Source organism: Mus pahari, chromosome 1, assembly GCF_900095145.1.
Source record: "Mus pahari chromosome 1, PAHARI_EIJ_v1.1, whole genome shotgun sequence".
NCBI classification, from domain to species: domain Eukaryota; kingdom Metazoa; phylum Chordata; class Mammalia; order Rodentia; family Muridae; genus Mus; species Mus pahari.
In genome coordinates, this window is record NC_034590.1 from 149,990,482 (window position 1) to 150,012,745 (window position 22,264).

The 22,264-nt window shown below is 42.3% G+C and overlaps 1 protein-coding gene across 4 annotated transcripts in view; it reads left to right on the top strand.

Moving 5' to 3' along the window:
* Plce1 (phospholipase C epsilon 1) overlaps positions 1–22,264 on the top strand; it is a 300,309-nt gene that overhangs the window by 125,369 nt on the left and 152,676 nt on the right. For all 4 annotated transcript variants that reach the window (XM_021196340.2, XM_021196332.2, XM_029538628.1 and 1 more), the window contains one exon: positions 10,397–10,685. In XM_021196340.2, the coding sequence (XP_021051999.1) occupies positions 10,397–10,685 (289 nt within the window). The remainder of the gene's footprint in view (positions 1–10,396; positions 10,686–22,264) is intronic.

A 22,264-nucleotide genomic window follows, 5' to 3' on the forward strand; every position in this document is an offset into this window, starting at 1 on the left:
GTTTTTTTTTTTTTTTTGGTTTGTGCTGCATACACACACACACACACATGTAAGTGTGTGGGGCCATTCATTGGAATGTGATTGGCCTACTGGTAGCCACATCCTTAGATAAAATGGACTGCTCCAGCTATCACCTATCAGCTTCCCAGCCATGAGAGGGGATTCACCCGTTAGAGTGTTGACTGACTTAACCATGTGCAGGTCTTACGTAGCACAGTGGATGTGATGCAGGTCCAGAAGACACTTGCGTTTCCCTTGCGTGCTGTCCAATCTTTGTCACTTCTGAGATGGTCCCTGAACATTGCAGGGAAGAGGTTATACAGATGTCCCGTTGTGGCTGAGCACTCTGCAGATACTTATTTCTGCCCCTTTTGTGAGTTTCTCCATTAACTGCCATCCACCGCACTCATGCCTACTGAGACATGAATTTAGAAGGCAGTTTGATACCATGTCTATTTAACAAAGATAGTAGTAGTGGATTCAGCTGTGAGGTCTATGAGGGCCTCCCTTGTGGCTTCTTAACCAGATTTTCACTACCAGACATGTGTTTCCTCCTGTGGAAAGGATCTCAGGTTTTTGATTCAGCACATCTGGGATTGGAGTTCTGACAAGTCCCAGGCAATATTGCCACTGATGGTCTGCTGCCCTTTGAGATCCAAGGCTACGTAAGGCTATAATTATTTCTCCATTGTACTGTTCCTACAATTATGGCGTGCTCCTGTGCTGGGAGCAAGGGAGTCAATAAGCAAGGGTGCCAGCAGCTTGGTAAAGGAGCAACCAGTGGCTTCTGAGGCTCGTAGGAAGCATCACTATGAGGTTTTGCTTTGAGTGTGGTTGGAGCACCGGAAAGAAAATGCTTGTCTTGTTGATGACCAGACGAAGAAAGCAGTGTGGACTGGAAGGAGTTGTTGGGAAAGGGTATTTGTTGCTGTGAAATTCCCAGATCGTCACCAGTGGGACGTCCTCTTACACTCCCGAGAAGCTTCCCACGGTAAGGAAGCTTCGGTTTACTTCCTGTAGGAGTCGGTGCAACAGCTCCAGCGAACTGGCATGGTGCTCGGCAAAGCTTTTATTTTTGGCTCTGTGGAATTGTGTTTGGTCAGTGTCCTGTGCTTGGTCGCAATACTCTCAGGAGAATGGAATTCTCCACACAGACTCTGGAATGGAATGTGGAATCAGGAACAGAGGAAACACAGACGGGTGCCAAAATGTGGCTCCCCATCCTCTTCCTTGGGTCTGAAGCCACTGCAGTCGCCACCCCTCCTGTTTCTCTTTGCCCCTAGGCAATTTGGTAGTCTTCTAAATCATTGCCTTTGCTGACATATGAAAACTCCACGAGAAATTGTCTTCAACCTTTGAGAATTCTCTAGAACCTTCTAGAACACTGCTTTTAGACTCCAGCCATTGAGAGAAGCCAATGAAAGGGAATTCCAAACCATGCCCTATACACATCTTTTATTAAGATGTATATAAGATTATATAAGATTCTCCACCTTATTATTTGCCTATTAACTTATGATTAATAGAGCTCAAGTAGCTCTTGATTATTTTTTTTTCTAGCCCAGGGTACTCTAAAAAGCATTAGTATAGGGGAGGACAAGGGTTCTGTTAGAAGTAGACGTACAGTCACTGCTGAACTGATCACCGACATCGACCATCACTGATAGGAAGGAGGGACTACAAGAATCAATCTGAATTCGAGAAGAACGGTCATCAAAATAAGCAAACTTGGTCTGAGAGATGGCTCAATGGTTAAGAGTGCTGGCCGCTCTTCCGGGGACCTGGGTTTGATTCCTAGCACTCATATAGTGGATCACTATCACCTGTAACTCCAGTTCCAGGGATTCTATTGCCCTCCATGGGCATCTGCAGGTTCTGCGTGCATGTGACACACAGGCAAACAAACAGCTATACGTGTAAAAGTCAATCACTCTTTAAGGCCAATCAATACCCTCCTGCCCAGCGTAGGAGGCTGAGTGTATGGCTGAATTTCTGGGTTCTGGTCTACATAGTGGGTTTCAAGCCAGCCAGGTTTGCCTAGTGAGATCCTGTCTTGAGAGTGGAAGAGATGGAGAGTAAATGGTCTCTACAATGGTCTTTTTTTTTTTTTTTTGAATAACTGATCTCAGTCATTCATTATAAAGTCTATAAGTATAACAATGTTTATTGGATTAATTTGATTTAGGAAAGGCAATTCATAAATCCATGTGCTGTCTTTAATGAGGCTCTTTGATCCTTCCAAATGATCATTTTATGAAAATTTATAAATAAAAATAGATAAGATTAGTATTCTTTACTCTAAGCCAAGCAATCAACATATAGTGAAATAGTACTTAAAACTAGGAATGCATTTCTCAGGACTGGCCACAATTTGTTAGTACCAATGACAGCCTTATTTGGCAATAGCTGTAATTTAATGTGATTTTTACATCTAATGTTCATCAAATAGAGTTGATAGTACCATGTCATCTGTGGTTCAGATCAATCCAGTGAATCCATGACCCCAAAAGTTGAAAGATTCTCAGGAAGTTTGTGTTGAAGATGTATTAGAGAGACTCATTCATGAATCAGGGGGTGTTTATTGAGATATTATAATACCAACCACTACTCTGGACGTACAGTGAGGAAGAACGAAATCCCTATGAGCCGAGCTTCTAGTAGGAGTAAAGAGAGGGGGTCTTTTAGGGGGTTGTTTCTTTCTTGACAGCTGTTGTTTTTCTGTTCAGGGATTCAGCTTAGTGATTAGAGCCCTGTGCTAAAACTTTAGGATCCTGACACTAAATCTTTACCATGCCCACCTTATTTCTAAATGGTGGTCATGGCAGGACCTCTTAATTAACTCTTCTGGGGCCTACATAGAACTGTGTCTCAGTGCTTGGCTCATTTTGTCCACACCAGAAATGTTGAGGTAATAGCAAGCACTGTGCAGTCCATGGACCCCTAAGTAGACTAGTATACTTGGTGTAAGTATAAGTGTGCTTCCTATTGGAAGACTTCTGAAGGTGTGTTGGCAGGACCTAAAGCATCATTTTCCAGCTCTGGAAACAAAACTATACAAAGTTGGTTCCTTTTGGCCATTTCTTCAACTGAAGACAAAGTTCCTTCTCCCTGTACAGAGGAACAAGCTTTCTTCCTGAGTAAGGTCTGCTAATGTGGTATGTGTGGCTGCATTGTGCCTCTTAGGGCTCTCCAGTCCTGGGCTGTGTTCCCATCTGCATCATGGTGCCGTCTTTGCCTTCACTCTAAGTATATTATTCTGTTTCGGATCTATAGACTCCATGCCTTGGTATTGTTTTCTTCATGGCATCCCCTTTGCAAGAATTGCATTGATAAAGTCACCCAGCAAATGGCTTTAAAATGTTAAGGTCATTTTGTTCCAACCATCTCCAGCAGCACCTGTCACAATGGGATGAGTGTAGTTCTGTGGAGAGGATCATTAAGTGGCTGAAGGGTACTTAATACAGCATTGATCTTATTATATAAATCTTCAATCTCTAAAACTTGTCAATGGTTCAATACAGACTTCTTAGGTTAGTTTCCTATTTTGTTCTGATTTTACTTACAGAACTGTCAGCAAGGGCTACAAGCCATCCATAACAGTATATATAGTATACTGTTATGTACTATACTATATAGAACATATATACTATACTGTATATATGTTCTATATACTATAGAACGGATGGTTCTATAGTATATAGAACACTATGCTTTTGTTTTCAGAACTGGAGTTAGAGTACAGGGCCTTTTCAGGCTAGGCAGTTGTTCTATCATGAGCTCAAGCTCCAACCCGGTCCGCAATTTAAAAAAATATAATTGAGGTGCTTAGCGTGGTGGTGAACACCTTTAAACGTAGTAGTTGGGAGACGGAGACAGATGACAAACTTTGAGTTTGAGGTCAGTCTCGTCTACATAGTGAGTTCCATATGTGTATGTGTTTATATGTGTGTATGTTCATATTTGTGAGTACAAACTCATACATGCAATAGTGTATGAGTGTGGAGGTCAGAGGACAACCTTGGATGGTAGTTCTTGTTCTGCACTTTGTTTAACACCGATGAGGGTCTTTTGTTGTTTGCCACTGTGTACACAAAGCGAGCTGGCCTGTGGGCTTCGAAGACTTTCCCGTCTCTGCCTCGACTCTTACGGTAGGGATTACAGGCATGCATCTGTCTCTGCGTGGGTTCTTTGAATGTGAACTCAGATCATCATCATCATGCCTGTCAGCTGCCAAGTGTTAACGAATTTATTTGGTTTGCTTGCTTCCTGTCAGCTTCCTTATTGACACGGCACTTCTTCGTGGATTGCCAGGAGTCTGACGAGGCACGTTACATGTGCTCAGTAAACACAAAGGGATGGTTAACAACTGAAGGAGAGTAGGAGCACATGGCTATTTAGCAAGCTCGGTGGCTATATTGTGACATGTTTATTTTATCTCAAAAATAATATTGACCCATGTAGGGCAGTAGTCTGCCTTCCTTTCAGCACGTTCTCTTATCCCACATTAATCACACGGGATAAAGTTTATATGCTTTTTCACTTTGTGACTTCAAAACTATAAATCTCCATATAAAGGAAACACTTTTGGTCATCCATTAGTCACAACTTGACTATTTTAAAAGTAATTTAGCATAAGAAGGAAAAGTATGAATAACAACATCAGTGTTAGTATTGCTAAAACCTCTTGCCAAATAACAACAGGATCTTGAATCCCACAACTTAGCTGTGTGACCGTATGAGGGGCAATAGATTAAAGGTAGGTTAAAAAAAAAAGTAGGATACACATGGTTCTTATGCTTGCCTTAGTCATTGACTAGCTCTGTATAAGGTTAGCTATGTATGTTTCTCACCTGTAAAATAAAATCAATAATCAAATTTAAGTTACCATGTGGGGTCAACACGGATGTGCCCAACACCTCACCTGATGCCTGCTGCAGTGGCTATTCACAGCAGTCATGGACTTGCTCCATGATTGTGTGAATTATCTGGCTATAATAATAATAATAATAATAATAATATTAATATTATTGTATAATAATNTAATAATCTGGCTAGTGGCTGTCTTGTACATCTATGGCAGCAACTGAATTGGAAGTGGAGGACCTGGGAACAAGGATGGTTTCTCTGTGAGGCTAGATCTCCGCAGAAAATCACCTGGGATGACAGGAACAAGTGAGCTGAAGTCTCCTTTGCTAGCTGGCTAATGGAGGCTTCTTCACATGGTAGTTGTTGTAAAGCCTGAAGCAACAAGAGAGAGCAAACCCCATTACAAAAAAATATTTTTGTAAGGTTCTGCTTGAGTAAGTTCACATCACTTGCACATGGCAAGGCTAGCCAAGGTTAGCAAGGAGAGAATGAACAGCAAGTTTTATAGCTACCACAGTCAGCACAGTCACCACACTGTCCTGTCACCACTGGCTAAGTGCCAGATGCTCTTTTAATGTGTTATCTTTATCAGAGACTGTAATTCTAGTCTCAGCTTTATGAGGCAGATATTCCCAAGTCCATATATTGCAGAGAAAATAACTGAGCTTCAGAATGCACAGCAGGGATGTATCCGAGGAAAATCACACAGCTGGGAAGCAGGGAAGAGAGCTAGGAGTCAAAGCAATGCCCCAGAGCCTTAGCAAGCATTGACTACTGCTCCACAACCCCTTCCTTTCTATAAGGGAGTGATCTGGTAAGATGTGGTGACTTGGTTTGGCATGATCTCTGATTATTATCGTGTCTACTTCTACGCTGTCCATAGCTCAGCATTTTCCTAATAAATGTGTTTGTTGAATATTGGTATGCCTGAGGCTTGTTAACACAGATCCTCTTTCTGGGCTTTGGTGGTGAGGGTAATAGAGATGGTGGTAAGTTAGATGTTTATTCTTAGAGCTCTTCACTTTCTATTTAAGGTGAGGCACAGCCTTTTTATTCTCTTTTATTTTTTTTAACTAGAATATAATTACATCATTTTTCCCGTCCAATCTCTTCCATGTACTGCCTTGCTTCCTCTCAAATTTATGGTCTCTCTCTCTCTCTCTGTGTGTGTGTGTGTGTGTGTGTGAGAGAGAGAGAGAGAGAGAGAGAGAGAGAGAGAGAGAGAGAGAGAGAGAGAGAGAATATATGTATACATACACATNAGAGAGAGAGAGAGAGAGAGAGAATATATGTATACATACACATACAAACATAAATATGTAATCACAACCCGCTGAGTTCATTTGTGTCGTTTGTATGTATTTGATCACAGGCCTGACTACTTGGTATTGGAGAACTAATTAAAGGTCTCAGCCCTGGGGAAGACTAACCCTGCTCACAGAATTCCTTGATGTCCATAGTTCTTTGTCTAGGGACTCTGTAAGATTTTCTACTTGCACTTCAACTATGCCCATTGCTGTTGCCCTTGTTCAGGTCTTCTTTAGGTAGACATATTATTGAGATATTATGGGTGAAGCTTCCTTGAGATTTCTAGGAAACACAATCTCACAAAACCACAGCCTCCTGGTTTTCTGACTTTTTTTAAAAAACAAAAAACATAATCTTTCCATTCCCTTTTCTAAGATGTACCCTGAGCCTTTGGTGTAGGACTTGTGTTCTAGATGTATCCATTAGTGCTAAGCACCCCATGATCAACTGTTGCCTACATTTTGACCAGCCGTGTTTTTCTATAATGAGCTCTGTCTGTTGCAAAGAGAAGCTTCTTCAATGAGGGATGTGAGCTACACTCACTCGTGGGTCTAATGGTAAATATTTAGGATACATTTAGGATGCACAGGTTTAGTAGAGTGGCAACAATTAGTTCTCCTGGTAGATCCATAACTTCAGTAGTCCACGCCTGCTTTCCCACCTGTTGAGTAAGCCTGAAGTCTAATTAGAGAGCTGTTGGTTATTGCTAAGCTATGGGTGCCACTATTGTACTCTTAGGGATGTTTTGTCATGCCGGTCATTGTAAGTTCATGGACATCACAGCAAGCTAAGACTATTGGCTACTTCCCTCCCTTGGCAGCTTGTACAGCGTGGGGTGAAACCCTTTGGTAGTACAAACCGGCTTTCTCCATATATACTCAGTAATTAACACAGAAAGAACACAGATAGGACGTATTGGAAAGGCTCTATGCATACTTATTGTATAAATCTACACCCTCTCCATAAATCTCTGAGAGAAGGGGCCACACCGTATATATCACCAATAACGAGATATTGGACAAATATGATAACTAAAGAGAGGTAGACTGGTGCCGACCAGTAAAACATGTTGCTCCATATGACAACAGAGAAGTCCTGCCACGTGATAATTTGTGGCAAGCTCAGTGCTATGAGACTATCCAGGTTAGAGGAAATATTGCAGCTTCACATGTACATATAAACTTCACTGATATTGAAATACTCTTTGATGAAGCCAATCTGATGCCTGAATCTGGCTCAAGGCCGTCACGTTATGAGCTTCCTATAGTAGATACTTATTGGCACTTTCCTATTGCATGCTAACTTTCCTGAAGGCATGGTAAAAGAAAATCAGAGTAGGTGGACATGGAAGTGTGGGATAATGAGAAACGAACTTCAAAAAAGTTGTGTGAGTGGGGAGAGTATGTCAGCGATTCCACCAGGATTGAGGAATTGGAAACCGAAGTCTATTAGATATGAACAAATTGTATTGTATTGTATTGTAGCAAACCTGTAGGTTAAGTGTTCCTTAGAAAACAATTATTGGTCAAATAACATGAGAAACACTCAAACATGCAATTAATCAAAACAAAATAAATGTCTTTACAACATTAGGGGTTGTCTTTAATATTCTGTTGGACTGATTAAATCTCTGGGGGGGGGGGTCTATTTACTGTGTCTACGCTTCTGTGACCAAGAAGTCTGTATGTCATGTCATTCCTTCTATATTCTAAGGGTTTGGGAAAAGCACAATGGAAAAGCCGGAGAGAGGACTTTCATAGGTACCTATGAAAGTATTATAATAAGTATAGTTCATAAAGTCATGATTGTGGGCACAGTAAGCCTTTGGGGCAGCTTGGCATGAGAAGAAAGTAGGCACCCTGTTAGTAACTGGGAACTGTCTGTTCATCTTTTTAAACATAAATGTTTTAGCCTCATTCCTCTTCTGAGAACAAACAAATACCAAGTGTTAAGGGTTGCAACCCCTAACGGGTTGGAACTCTTTGTTATAACAGTTAAGGCTCTCTTGTTATCAGGCTGTCTGGCCTTCCTCGTTGCAAGTTAACACCTCCCCCATCTCTGCTCTACCCACCCTGCTCTATTCACTATTGACAGGACAGAGTCTCCACTTTCCAGTCTCATCACTTGGGTTCTCTCACGAATTACCTCCCCCACTCATTGCAATTTAAGTCACAATTACCCTCCAAGGCTCAAGTCAAGCTCTGTTTTTCCTGTGGAGTCTTTCTTAGTTCTCCAAAGGGATTCCTGCCCTTGAACATGTGGACTATCCACTCCTGAAGAACTTGCGGGGGACTTACTGTGATGTGGATTGTCTGAATGGTTTGGTATATAGGACAGGGTGACAATGGAGATTTCCCTCCTTCTTTAAGGACATCGATGTCTAGGAAAATACAGACATTGAGAAGAAAATCATGTCCTAAGCTCTGCATTTGCCCAGATAGGGTTGGATGACATTGTGTAGCCACACATAAAACACAGCAATAACTAAATCATGCTGAATAACATAGATTTGCTCTCTGTAAACACAGCAATAACTAAATCATGCTGAATAACGTAGACTTGCTCTCTGTTAACAATCTCTCATCATTTCTTGAGGAGGAGTGCATTCTTTCTTAGAGAGTTACCCAACTGTAATGGGTGCTATTTCTTAACACAAAGTCAGGTATGCCAGAGGAGTTTCCTTAGTGGATCCCACAATATCCCTAAGAACTGACTATTATTTGGCCCCACTTTCCAGAGGAGGATCCTGGCTCAAAACCTTCAAGTAAGTTACCCTTGTTGTGTTCATGACCAGTCAAAGCAGAACCAGGTATCTGTCCCCCACACATGACCTCAGAATCTGGATGCAATCCCAACACACCTTTCACTTGGACACAGTGGACTCCAGAACTCTAATGACAGAGAGTAAAACTAAGAATTCTCATTCAAACTCCAAGTGACAGGGATGTATCAGCATGCAGAGGAAAGCAGAGTAGAAATCTGTTTTTCTAGTTTGAATGCTGTAGGGGTTTGGTTTTATCGCAGGGTTTCATAAGGACCTAATACTGGGGCCTCTTAAGAGCCACAGTTAAAGGTAAGATTTGGAGCGTACAGCACCATGGAGAGACATCCATTGCCATGAGCTCACTGCAGGTCTGTGATCTCTGTAAGATGAGAAGCTGTTTGATGTCCCCAGACCTGACACAGTAACTACGAATAAAGCAAAGCAAGCTGTTCACGGTGTCACGATGAATTCACTGTCAAGTAGCATCCCTTCCTTCCTTCTTTACAAAGCTACAGGTGTCCCTCGGTGTGACATTTTTTCCCCATGTTGTTCACATACGATCTCAAACTCTACAAGACCCCAGGACGTCTCAGACACACCAACAGTTCCTCTCTGCAATATTCTTGAACTCCATCATATCCAGGCTTCTTCTTCCAAGCAGTGTGAAGACACTACAGTGCCAGCATGACGTTGTACCCTTTGCATCTGCTCATATGTTCCTGACACAGTGAATCACACCAAGCAGTGTTTGTGTCCATGTGTGTTGAAGGACTACATTAGAATAGGCAGAAGACATGATTGGGAATCTGTTCCGATCAGAGCATACTTGGCGAATACAAGTGATCTAGGAAGAAGGATTCAAGAAAATGTCAGAACGGGAATACTGGGCAGGGACTAACTCTTTAAATGTGGGAGAAGAGAGAGGAGGAAGAGAATAACATCATCAAAGGCTCCGATGCTACCTGGTAGACAGGAAGCAGATATCCATGAGGGAATCCTTCCCTTCACCTTTGTCTTACTTTGTTCATGGAACAAGAATTCCCTATGGAGGTCAGATTGAGGCACAGATGGAAACAGGCAGACTCGGTCAGTGATGTGGGAGAGCCCAAAAGGATGAGAGAAAGGTTTGTCCTTGTAATGCTCTCTTGTGGAGAGTAATGTTCTCTTGTGGAGGAGGAGAAATTTGAGCTGAATGTATTTTTGGTTGGTGCAACTCTAAGTGCTCTGTTTGATAGCCGAGTTGTTTGAATGGCCTATTTCATAATACACAGAGCTTCTCCAAATAAATGGTGTCTGTGGAATGTTCAGGTTGATGCACGAGCGCAGAGCTCAAAGGTGTTTGTGCTTAGACGGACTGAGCCTTCTTTCTTAATAAGTCATCTTGGCATTTTGTCAACAAGTTAATTTGCTTTTCTAAGAAACTAGATTAATACTTCCTGTGCTTTGTGCTATTCACAGATCTACAGTGCCGTGAGAAGAGGGGAAGAAACAGAAGAAACGGTCGGATCTCTTCGCCATTGCGCCACACAGCTCCCAAACTCTGAGACAGCCCATGGAAGTCTTGGAGACGGTCCCTGCTTAAAGCAGTGTGTACGAGACACTGAATGTGAGTACCGTGCTACCCTGCAAAGGACGTCCATAGCTCAGTACATCACCGGTTCTCTCCTCGAGGCAACCACATCTTTAGGAGCAAGAAGCGGCCTTCTCAGTCCCTTCGGAGGATCCACTGGACGGATAATGCTGAAAGGTAACGTCTGGAATTTCATTTTCAACTTGTCGTATTTGCCTTTAGAGAATAGTCCATGATCACAAGCCAATATGCAACTGCTGGTGGAAAATTGTCATAAGCAAAAGTAGCTGTTTTAAGTAAACAGAAAAATTAAGTCCCTCAAGACAAACAAATAAGTACGAATGTTTTAAAGTTCTCTCTCTCTTTTTTTTTTTTCAAAAATAAGTAGATGGCTAAAATTTTCCCTTTGATTTATTTTTTATTTTTATTTTTATTTTGCATGTGAGGATGAGTGGATGAGTGCATGTGTGTTCCAGTTGTGTGTCTGGAGATCAGAGAACAACCTGTAAGATTTTGATCTATCTTTCCATCACATGGGTTCCAGTGATTGGACTCAGGTCTTCAGGCTTTGTGGCAAGCATCTTTCCTGATGAATCTTCTCACTCATCTTTAAAACTTAATCACAAACACACACGCACACACACACACACACACACGCACGCACGCACGCACACACCATATTTTCTCCTCGCAATAATCCATGAGAGATGTCAATTAGTCTGACAAGATGTTAGCAAGTCAATCGATCATATGATTGCATTGAAAATCAGCAACACTTGGCAACACAGTGAAACCTAGATATTCTTTCCATACAAAGCCAGTAGGTTTCTAATGACAAGAAAGGAAAAGAACCACTCTTCAATGTGTCCCACTGTAAAGGCCCAGAAAGGCAGGGGTAGCTCAGAGAAATGGAGGCCAGTGGAAAACAGGGTGCTGAAGCATCCAGACTTCCCTGTGGCTTCACACTGCATACAGGCAGGCCGGTCAGAAGTGGCAGTGCACTAGAGAACCTCGGAGACTTGCTCACTACACAGCTGTCACAAACTGCTTGGCAGCCTTCCCTGGCAGGAAGCTCCCAACCAGACAGGGACCATGCAAGGTTGTGTTTCACTGCCTGGGAGCTGCTCAAGAGCTCCATCTGACATCCGGCTGCTCTGTCACAGAAAGTGACGCTGTCCCTCTACCACGAACCCTCAGACCAGGGCTAGCTGCAGGCTAGTGAGTGACCTTGCTCCTTGATCTTCAGCCTGCTGTGTCCTACCCTCACGTTCACCCTTGGCAGGTCTAATAGAAACAGCACTTCCTCCCTGGTATACCATATTAAGCGCTATGTTGGATGGTCTTCTGCTATCACCTTAACTTGTGGGGATTGGCTTCAAATGAGGACTAGAAGGAAAATACACCATATAGGAATAGGAATCTGAAACAGTAATATTTCAGCAAGTTGGTGCTAGCGATACATCTCCACCCTCACGGAACGTGCACTGTCTGCACAGTAACCACCACCACGGGGTTGAAGGTTTCTCTGTTCTGGTGTGCCCCCAGACACTAGCAAGTCAACATTTTCCATGGTGCTCTTCCCAAGACATTAATCCGAGATTAGCATGTGGAATTGGCATGGTTTCAATGCGTTTGACTGCAGGCACTCAAACATCCTCACGTGAGCTCACCATCCCAAACTTACCACATACTGTACATCCTGTAGACTGGAGGTGTTGTGGAAGATGCCCCTGAAGTGTTGCCAGTCATCTTGCTTGCTGTATGTATCTTTACAAGACTTGTATGCATGAAGTAAAGATGAATACATAATTGTGGTGAGTATTATATAAGGAATGTAAAAGGGTCAAAGGTTGGAGATGGAGTTAGGTCAGACAAACGACTCAGCCTAAAATAAAAGAAGTCAATTAAGCTGTTTTCTTCTCGAATATTTAGGGTTCCAACTATGGTAGGAGCGCAAACAGTGTCCCTTGGACCTGTGACAGTAAAAACTGGCCAGCATACCTGCTACTGTGATAGTAACTTGATCTTGATTGCTCTTGTACTTCCTTGTCCAGAATAGTGTCTCATGAGCTACGTTAGACCATTAGCTTACATAAGAGCTTTCAGTTGCTCTCTTAAGCAAGAAGTGGAGTTTAATTTTTCTGTTTATAGCTTTGTTATAATAGTTCCTAATAACTGTCAAATTAGTTCCTGCTAAATACTACTATTAGCTGGTTGATCTTTTTTCCCTCCTCTGGCCTTATTTCTATTGTTTCTAGTTTGCTATCTTGTAGGCTGATTTTAGCTTCAGGACCCTCTTCCATGGGATTTGCAACATTTCAAAGTGCCTTTGTTAAATATATTTCTTCGATAAGCAGTGGGGAAGTATGCATAAAAACAAATTATTTTCTTATCACACACACACACACACACACACACACACACACACACACACACACACACACCAAGAAGCCACTCTATGGTTTATGTATATTTCAAAACATTATATTGTGCAACAGCAAATGCATGTGATTTTCATTAATTTAAATTTCCAAAATAAGGCCAGCTTGGTCTACAAAAAAAGACTTACAGGCCAATCATGGCGACATTGTGAAACCCTGCCTCACAAATTATATTTAGTTTAGTTTAAAAAATAATATTTAAAGAAGAAAACACAAACAGACGAAGCTTCAAAAGCACAAGGTATTGTCTGAGTCTGATAACTACATCTTGCGTAGTAGGTCTGGAACCACGAGTGATTCAGTGAATCTGGAGGCGGTGCCTGAGGGCTCAGCTTCAGTTGGCCACTGCTATTATTGTTCAGTATGTGCTCTGTGGCACAGATTTGGTCAGCAGCTTCCAGGTTTAAAATGCTAATGAAAGATTGATCATAATGTTCAAGGGATATGGCCCTGAGGAGGCTGAGGCACCAAGATATTTAGTTTGAAACCAGCCTCAACGCCATACAAGACCCTGGGTAAAGAAAACCAGGAAGCAGAAGAAACTGGTAAAGAAGGCATACGACGTATTCAGTTTCCAGCTTTCAAGCAGATGGTGTTCTGTAAGGTCATTTCTCAGGAGCTGTGCAAACCTTTGGACACTCTCTCAGAGAAGCAGCACTAAGTATAGTTTGGTTCCTAGACTTTAGTTCTCAGAACCCCTTCAATCTTTGCATAGCAGAAATCTACACACTCTCATGTGGGATGTTGAAAGTTGATCCAGCGGGGTGTTGGGTGGGAAATACCAGAAGTGGGTTAAATGGCATTTCCTGTCAAGAAATTATGGTCACTAAAGACGAGTGAAGAGTTAAGACTTGTACTGGACTTTGGAACTCACTTTCAGCCAGTTCTGAGATTTTACATGGTGGCAGTTCTCATTCTTGGTTATGGTCAAGTGCACTTCGATGCTCGTACCTGGACAGAAGAACTGGAAAATCCCCCAGTTACTTTTAAAGAACAGAACAGAGTGAGAGAGACGGAAAAGCACAGGATCTTTTCCCTGGAGGGACAAGGGGAGGAAGAGGGTCAAAGGATGACCTCTCCAAGGGAGAATTCATGTTTGAAGTCTGTGAAAATGAACCGGGGGGAGGTGGAAACAGAGGAGGAGACAGAAAATTCCACTTATACAAGGCACATGGTCTTGATGGCAGAGGCAGAAAGTGGAATGGCTATTATGGAAGCCGAGACAACGGTGAATGTGGAGCTAGTGGGCCGACTCAGTTTTCCAGGAGGACAGTTCTGGAAATGGGTAGTGAAGTGGCTGTGTAGATGATATACTTAATGCCTGTGAACGCCACTCAAAAAAGGTTAAGGGAGAATCGCTAATGTTTTGGATATTTTACCATAATTTAAGAGAGAAAATGAGGTGGGTGCAGGGAAAACTCATGCTATGCCAGTCTTTCTTCCCAGGCATACATGAGCTAACAAAGATCTATGGAACCCACTTCCTAGAAGTGGCTTGGGTTATAAATGGGGATTGTAGCAACCTGAAGGAAAAAAATTGGGGCAAAGACTGTCTAGCAGCTCATCATTACCATGCCCACGTCAGGAGGTGCTCACATAGGGCTCTGCAGATTTCCAGCTTTGCCATAGCTTATGGGATCGTCTGAAGGTGGCCAACAACCTGACTATAATCAAAGCTGGCTTTTTTTTGTAAGTTTCTGAAACTCAGAGATATTAACAATTTACTTGTTTGTGCATGCACATGTATATCTGTGTATGAACTAAATACATATGTGTATGTGCTGGTGTACTCGCCCTGTGGGTATGTGCAGAGGCTAAAGGAAGGCATCAGGTGTCCTGTTGCTCTCTGCTTATTTCTCTGAGGCATGTTTTGAGTCAGGCTGGAAGGCAGAAGGTCACAGCAACACTCATGTCTCCATACTTCAGAGCGTGGGTGATAGGTGTGTTTTTTGTTTTATTTTGTTTTGTTTTGTTTTTTTTTGAGTTTTATATTAATGGTTATTTTTTATTAGATATTTTCTTTATTTACATTTCAAATGTTATCCATTTTCCTGGTTTTCCCTCCAAAAACCCCCTATCCTATCTCCCCACCCCCTGCTCACCAACCCACCTACTCCCACTTCCCTGTCCTGGCATTCCCCTACACTGGGGCATGGAGGCTTCACAGGACCAAGGGCCTCTCCTCCCACTGATGTCCAACAAGGCCATCCTCTGCTACATATGTGGCTGGAGGCATGGACCCCTCCATTTGTACTCTTTGCTTGGTGGTTAAGTCTCTGGGATACTAACCCACCTGGGGATCCATCCCATATAAAGTTAACAAACCCAGACACTATTGTGAATGCCAACAAATGCTTGCTGACAGGAGCCTGATATAGCTGTCTCCTGAGAGGCTCTGACAGTGCCTGACAAATATAGAGGTGGATGCTCTCAGTCAAGCATTGGACTGAGCAGAGAATCCCCAATAGAGAAGGACCCAAGGAGCTGAAGGGGTTTGCAGCGCCATAGGATAGGAGTGTACTTGATGCCAAGATTGCTGCATAGGTGCTGGGATCTGAACCCCAATCCTCAAGATTTTGCAATGTGACAATTGGTTTTAATGTCAACTTGGTACATGCTTAGAGTCACATGGGAAGAGAAAACCTCAACTGAGGGCATTTTCCTGATTTTTGTTTGATATGGGAAGGCTCAGTCCACTGTGGGTGGTACCACCCCTGGGAATGTGGTCCTGGATTGTAGAAGAAGCAGGTTGAGCAAGCCACAGAGAGCAAGCCAGTAAACAACATTGTTCCACGGTCTCTGCTTTAGTTTCTGACTCCAGGTTTCTGCCTTGGCTTCCTTCAATGATAGAGTGTGATATGGAAGTGTTAAGTAAAATGAACCATTTCCTCTGCTGGTTGCTCGAGAACATGGTGTTTATCATTGTAACAGAAAGCAAACTAAGTTTTAGGGTAATTGCTCTTAATTTGTTGGGCATCTCTCTGTGCCCTCAAGAGACTTGTTCTGATACAAAGCATTGATCAGCCAGGATATGGCCTTAATTGCAAGGGTGAGCTATTTCTAGATGGACAAGGGTAGAGCCTCTGCTTCAGCAGAGCGACTTCCACTAGTTTGACCCAGTTAATCTTTCTCCCTTCCTGTCCGTTTGTCACACCTCTCTCCCAGCTCGCTCGCCTCATTCGAATCTCTCCCCAGGTTAACACAGTGAAAACGTCAGTCGAAAGAATCTTTAGCTTCAGTAGACTCATAAAGTACCCAAGTCCAATGGCGTCTGTTGGTCCAAACCTGTAATCCCAGCCCTTGAGAGGCCCAGGCAGGAGGATGGCAAGTTGGAACCTGGCCTGGGCAGTATTAGCAGACTGGTCTCTCCCAAAGTGAAGACGAAGTATCACCATCAGACAAGATAAAAATGAAGAGAAAGGGAAATGAAGAGAAAGGGGTGAAGTAACCCATGGGGGTATGCAGTGCTGAAAGAGGAAAATGAAATAAAGATGTAGTGACGAGAAATTCTCAAACAATTCAACTAATGTTCTCACGGGTGTACATGGCACCCGCTGATAGAAGGCACAGTACCACAAACACAGCTGTCCCCTCTTACCTTGTTTGTAAGGGACAAGATTAAATATAACAGTTAACCAGTTCAGAGTGTCGTTACTGACATGTAAAGTATGTATTGGGAAGGAGACACTCCACTGTTCATTTTTAATAATTTTGTATATGTCTGTACCTCTGAGATTAACTATTCAAGGTATAGCTAGACTGTAGCTAGAACAGTGATATAAAAAACAGAATAGCCGGGCATGGTGGCGCACGCCTTTAATCCCAGCACTTGGGAGGCAGAGGCAGGCGGATTTCTGAGTTCGAGGCCAGCCTGGTCTAAAAAGTGAGTTCCAGGACAGCCAGGGCTATACAGAGAAACCCTGTCTCAAAAAAACAAAAACAAAACAAAACAAAAAAAAAGTAAAAACCAGAGTGTGCTTTACAGATTGAATCTTACTTGAAAATAGAGGGTATTTTGCTTCTGATAGAAAAGTCTGACACATTTTCAAATTATATATATAGTTTTTTACTGCAATAACAATATTCTATCAGGACCTTTTCAAGAGTTAATAGCTATGAATATTAAAACAAGAAATCATAGTAGAAAAGCACACACATTTGAAGTGCATGACTATAGCTCACAAATAGCTCTGTTTATAACGGCCGTCTCACTTGACTTCCTCCTAATCAAAACAGTTATGCCTACCAAGCTGAGAAGGTATGTGCATAGCTCCAATTCCGAGCTTTTCTGTTTGTTTAAAGAAACGACCTGACTTATTAGTTTTGCTACCTTGAAATTATTTGGTGGATAAAAATATACCTTAATGTGATGCCGAGTATATTTCTGTAGCAGTTAATTAATTAAGAAATATTCATTAGCCGCCCACTGTGGCCCAGAGTCATGTCAGCTATGGGAAGAATGAAAATCCATGTGGAAGCCTGCAGTTTGTGGACCATCATTTCCCAGTCCAGAGAAAACGGAATGCTTGGTCTTGGGCCAGCTGAAGGAGCCCTTACCACTCTAAGTGAGAAAGCCCTGGGCTGCTGAGTGGAAGTGGGGCCATATGTCATAGCGTCAGGATATTTGATGGACACCTGACAAAATGCCTCTGCTGTGGGGCCCGGGTAGTCAGGTACCATGCAAAGAACAGAATCTACCCCCGGAAAACCTCAGCATCTGGCCAGCCAGCTATGAACCAGCAATGAGCGTGCCAGTAGATGGGGCCCCTAACCTGAGGGGGCAGTCGGCTCTTACTCATCTTCATTTTGCCCCCAGAAATTGCTTCGTGGAAAGAGAGCATTCCGTCCTGTATCTCAGTGAGCATGTCAATACACTGGGAGGAAGGTTGGAAGGCAGCAGGTCCCATAACAGAAGGTTCTTTGAATTCTAAGCAGGAACCCAGAAAGGTGATTGGTGAGACATGTAGTGGCAAAGCAACACTAGCGGCTTCAAATTAAAATGTCAACTCATCCACCAGAGTCATCCCAAATGCTACACTAAGATCTAATCTAACAGTGACTAGATGCAAAGGCTCTCCCCCAAACCTCGCTAAAGAGTGAACGTGAAAACAGTTCTAAAAGACACATTTTCAGGGTCGCTAATTAAATGTTAACACAAACAAACAAACATCAACAACAAAAAACCACCCAGAATAAAGGATAGGCAAATGTAATCAGAAAAGGAACATCACAGCTGGATTTCCCCGGGGAATCAAGAATTGCTTCTGAACTATGAGCTAAAGAGAGAGCCTAAGAATTGTGTCTGAAGCTAAAAAGACTCAATAGATAAACAAGGCTAGACAGCACAACTTAAAATGATCGGAAGAATGGGTCAAATCTCCCGTCAAAGGGGTTATGGCCAATAAAGGCTGTTCATGTGTCATCTACGTTGATGTCCTATTTCCATGTACACACACTACACTTGGAACTTTGAAAAAAGGCCAATGTGAAGATGTTGAGGAGTTGAAGCCCCTCGTTTCCAGGATGCCCACTGCCAGTAGTTATATTGAAGACCCTTAGGGATTCACATTCCAATGAAGTCAGGAGAGAGGGGACACAGAGGCTTTGTTCAGCCGAGGTGATGAAGGATGCTCAAGCATGAAGGAGTGTTACTTCAGGCTCTCTTGGTCCTGTTGGGAATACCAGTCTCTGATTTATGCTGTTGTCGAGTTGGCACTGAACTTGAACCTCACTGTCTGGGGCTTGAGTCGTTACATCCCTGCTCTTACTTAGAGCTCTCCTTTTCTGAACTTCAGTTTCTGCATTGCTAAATTGGAAACCAGACTAATAACCCTAGTTGTTTTCAGGGCTGGGTGTGATGATATATACAAGGAACTCGGTACTTGCTAAGTCGTCGATCAGTCTTGAGACAGCAACAGTCATTGATGGGGATGGGGATGCTGCCGCCACTCTTTATTAGGGTACCGCACCTGCCATCCTTCTACTAAATCCACTAACTCTCCTGTGAGCTCAGTCATAGCATGCACAGAGAAGAATAATGCCTCCTGGGTAGTCCTGGCTGTGGGCTCTTACACTAGCAACTTAAAGGACACTGAAGAGGAGGTTGTCCAGTGGCTTCTGACAGCCACTTGTAACTTCTTTAGTTTTCATGCATTTAGCCATTCACTCATCTATTTACTTAACGTTTATTGAACACCTTCTCTGTGCCAAAACAATAGCAGTAAACAAGATGTGGCCTTGACTTTCAAGGCAGTGGAGGAGATGAACAAATGAGAACTAAGCATGTACCTTTAGCACAGTTAGGGGTTATAACTGAAAGATGTATAGCACCTAGGGGCACAGAGGAAAGTCCACGAGCTGTGCTGAGTGAGGTGTGGGGATTCTAAAACTACTTGAGAGCCTAAAGCAATTCGAACAGGATTTAACAAGGGGTGGGGGCAACCTCTGACCTACATTAGGGAAGTCTTTTTGTTTCTACTTAATTCTCTGCTGACTCTCTGTTCCCACAACAGTAGGAAATGTACTACCACTCACTGCTGGCTTTGGGAACTGTGCTGGCTAAGTTTTATGTCAGCTTGACACAGGCTAGAGTCATCTGGGAAGAAGGAGCCTCCACTGAAAAAGTGCCCCTAAACGGATTGTCCTGTGCATAATTATGCCTGTGGTGCATTTTCTTGATAGGTGATTGATATGGGAGAATCTATCCCACACTGAGCAGTGCCAACCATGGGTGGATGGTCCTTGATGGTATAAGAAAGCAAGCTGAGCACTTAGGAGGAGAAAGTCAGTAAGCAACATTCCACTAGAGTTTGTGCATCAGTTCCTGCCTCCAGGTTCTGCCTTGAGTTCCTGCCTTGACTTCCCTAAGTGATAGAATATGACCTGAGCGTTATAAGGCAAAATAAACCATTTCCTCCCCCACGATGCTTTGTTATGGTGTTTTAGTACAACAATAGAAACCTTCACTAAGAGAGAAGTGGAGCAGAGACTGAAGGAAAGGCCATCCAGAGACTGCCCCACCTGGAGATCCATCCCATATACAGTCACCAAACCTGGACTCTATTGTGGATGCCAACAAGTGCTTGCTGACAGGAGCCTGATATAGCTGTCTCCTGAGAGGCTCTGCCAGAGCCTGCCAGACATAGAGGCGGATGCTTGCAGCCAACCATTGGACTGAGCGCAGGGCACCACATGGAGGAAGTGGAGAAGGGACTGAGGGAGCTGAGGGGGTTTGCAGCCCCATAGGGTCAACAGTGTCAACCTGCCAGACCCTCCAGAGCTCCCGGAGACTGGACCACCAACAAAAGTGTACACATGGAGGGACCCATGCATGGTTCCAGACACATATGTGGCAGAAGATGGCCTTGTTGGACATCATTGGGAGGAGTGGCCCTTGGGTTTGAGGGTGTTTGATGCCCCAGTGTAGGGGGATTGCCAGGGCAGGAAGACAGGAGTGGGTGGGAAAAGGGAGTGGAGTAGCACCCTTATAAAGGCAGGGTGAGAGGGGATGGGATAGGTGGTTCCGGAGTGTAGACTTGGAGAGGAGATAACATTTGAACTGTAAATAAAGAAAATGTCCAATAAAAGAAAAAAAATAAAGACAGAAGCTGAGTTTAAAGTTTGTCATTGGCACAAAATTTAGCCTTCGAGTTAAATTTTGTGTTGTATATTTTAGTGACAATAACTTACTCATTACAGTAAACATTAAATGAATTGTTTGGCTTTTACTACATGAAATTAATCCCTTTTTGAGTTTTCAAATTGTTTTAAAGGATTAGAGCTCACTTAAATAGGGTATGAAAATTCTTATCCATGGGAATCCTTATAGAACATAATGGAATATGTTTATAATCTACCTATAATGGGTCAGTAGCAGATAATTGGGAAAGAGAAAATCCTCAAGATAGCCTGAGTCATGAAGTTTAAACTTCAGTCAAAACTGAGTCTTGAATAAATAATGAAGAAATCAACAATACAGTTAAATTGAGAGTGCTTTGTTTTGTTTAACTGAATTAACAGAACATATTTAACTATGTGCATGTAGGAAAGTCTAAAATATTTGCCAACTAAAAATACATACCAACTATTTTAATTCTTTTATTTAAGCCTTCATAACTGTGCATTTCTTCTGACAATAAATGCTATTTAAAAAATGTTTTCTATGTACTAATCAGCAAGCAATTTCGTGGAAACATAAACAAGTTTATGTTTCAGTATTTCTGAGGCTGTTTGTGTGTATATTGTGAATATTCCCCTAGTTTGCACTCAGTCACACTCTGATTAATAAATAAACATCTAAATTCCAATTTCAAGCACATGTTCTTTCAGATGATTTGGGACATCTAGAGCAAGGGAGTATGCAAAACATTTTAGAGACTTTGGAAACACAAGTTCCAGACTAGTGACTTCTAAGTATATAACATGCATATTCAACTCAGTTTCCCAGCCACTGTATACAAAACCAGTATTTGATCCTAAGTCTAGCTGATTCTCAAATCCATGGTCTTTACCTCTAAGAGGGCTTCTTCAATTTTTCCTTCTATGACCCATTTTTATTTTATTTTTTTTTAAAGATTTATTTATTTATTTAATGTAAGTACACTGTAGCTGTCTTCAGACACTCCAGAAGAGGGAGTCAGATCTTGTTACAGATGGTTATGAGCCACCATGTGCTTGCTGGGATTTGAACTCCCAACCTTCGGAAGAGCAGTCGGGTGTTCTTACCCACTGTGCCATCTCACCAGCCCCTATGACCCATTTTTGTCTGAAAAATTTTATAAAACTGTGAATCCACACATATATTTATTTATACCATACATATAAGAAATATATATGTGAAATATATGGTATATAGTGTATATACATGGCATATATCTTATTACTAATGATAAAGAAGTTTTGTTTTAGAATAATTATTTTCGAATGGTATGGTTATATGTATGCTAATGATAAAAGACAATGTGTACACTAATAAGATTGAATTATTTTAGATAGAGAATTAAATATTGCTTCAGTACTTGATACGTCAGACTACAGAGCATCTTCAACAGTTTTCAAATCTGATCAGTATTTTGATTTTATAGTTGCTAATGCTGAAAATATGGTGTCACATTAAATATATGCAGGATACATTTAAGACTATCTCAGAAATTGTTGGAAATTCTGTCCTAACTCTCAAGCTAAATTTAAATCAATTTTTCTAATGAAAAGAATAACTGCCTGTGACTCCAACTGTGCAGGAACCAATACCTGCTTGTGCCCTCCTCAGGCACTACACACATATACACACATGGAGAGAGAGAGGGGGGGGGGAGG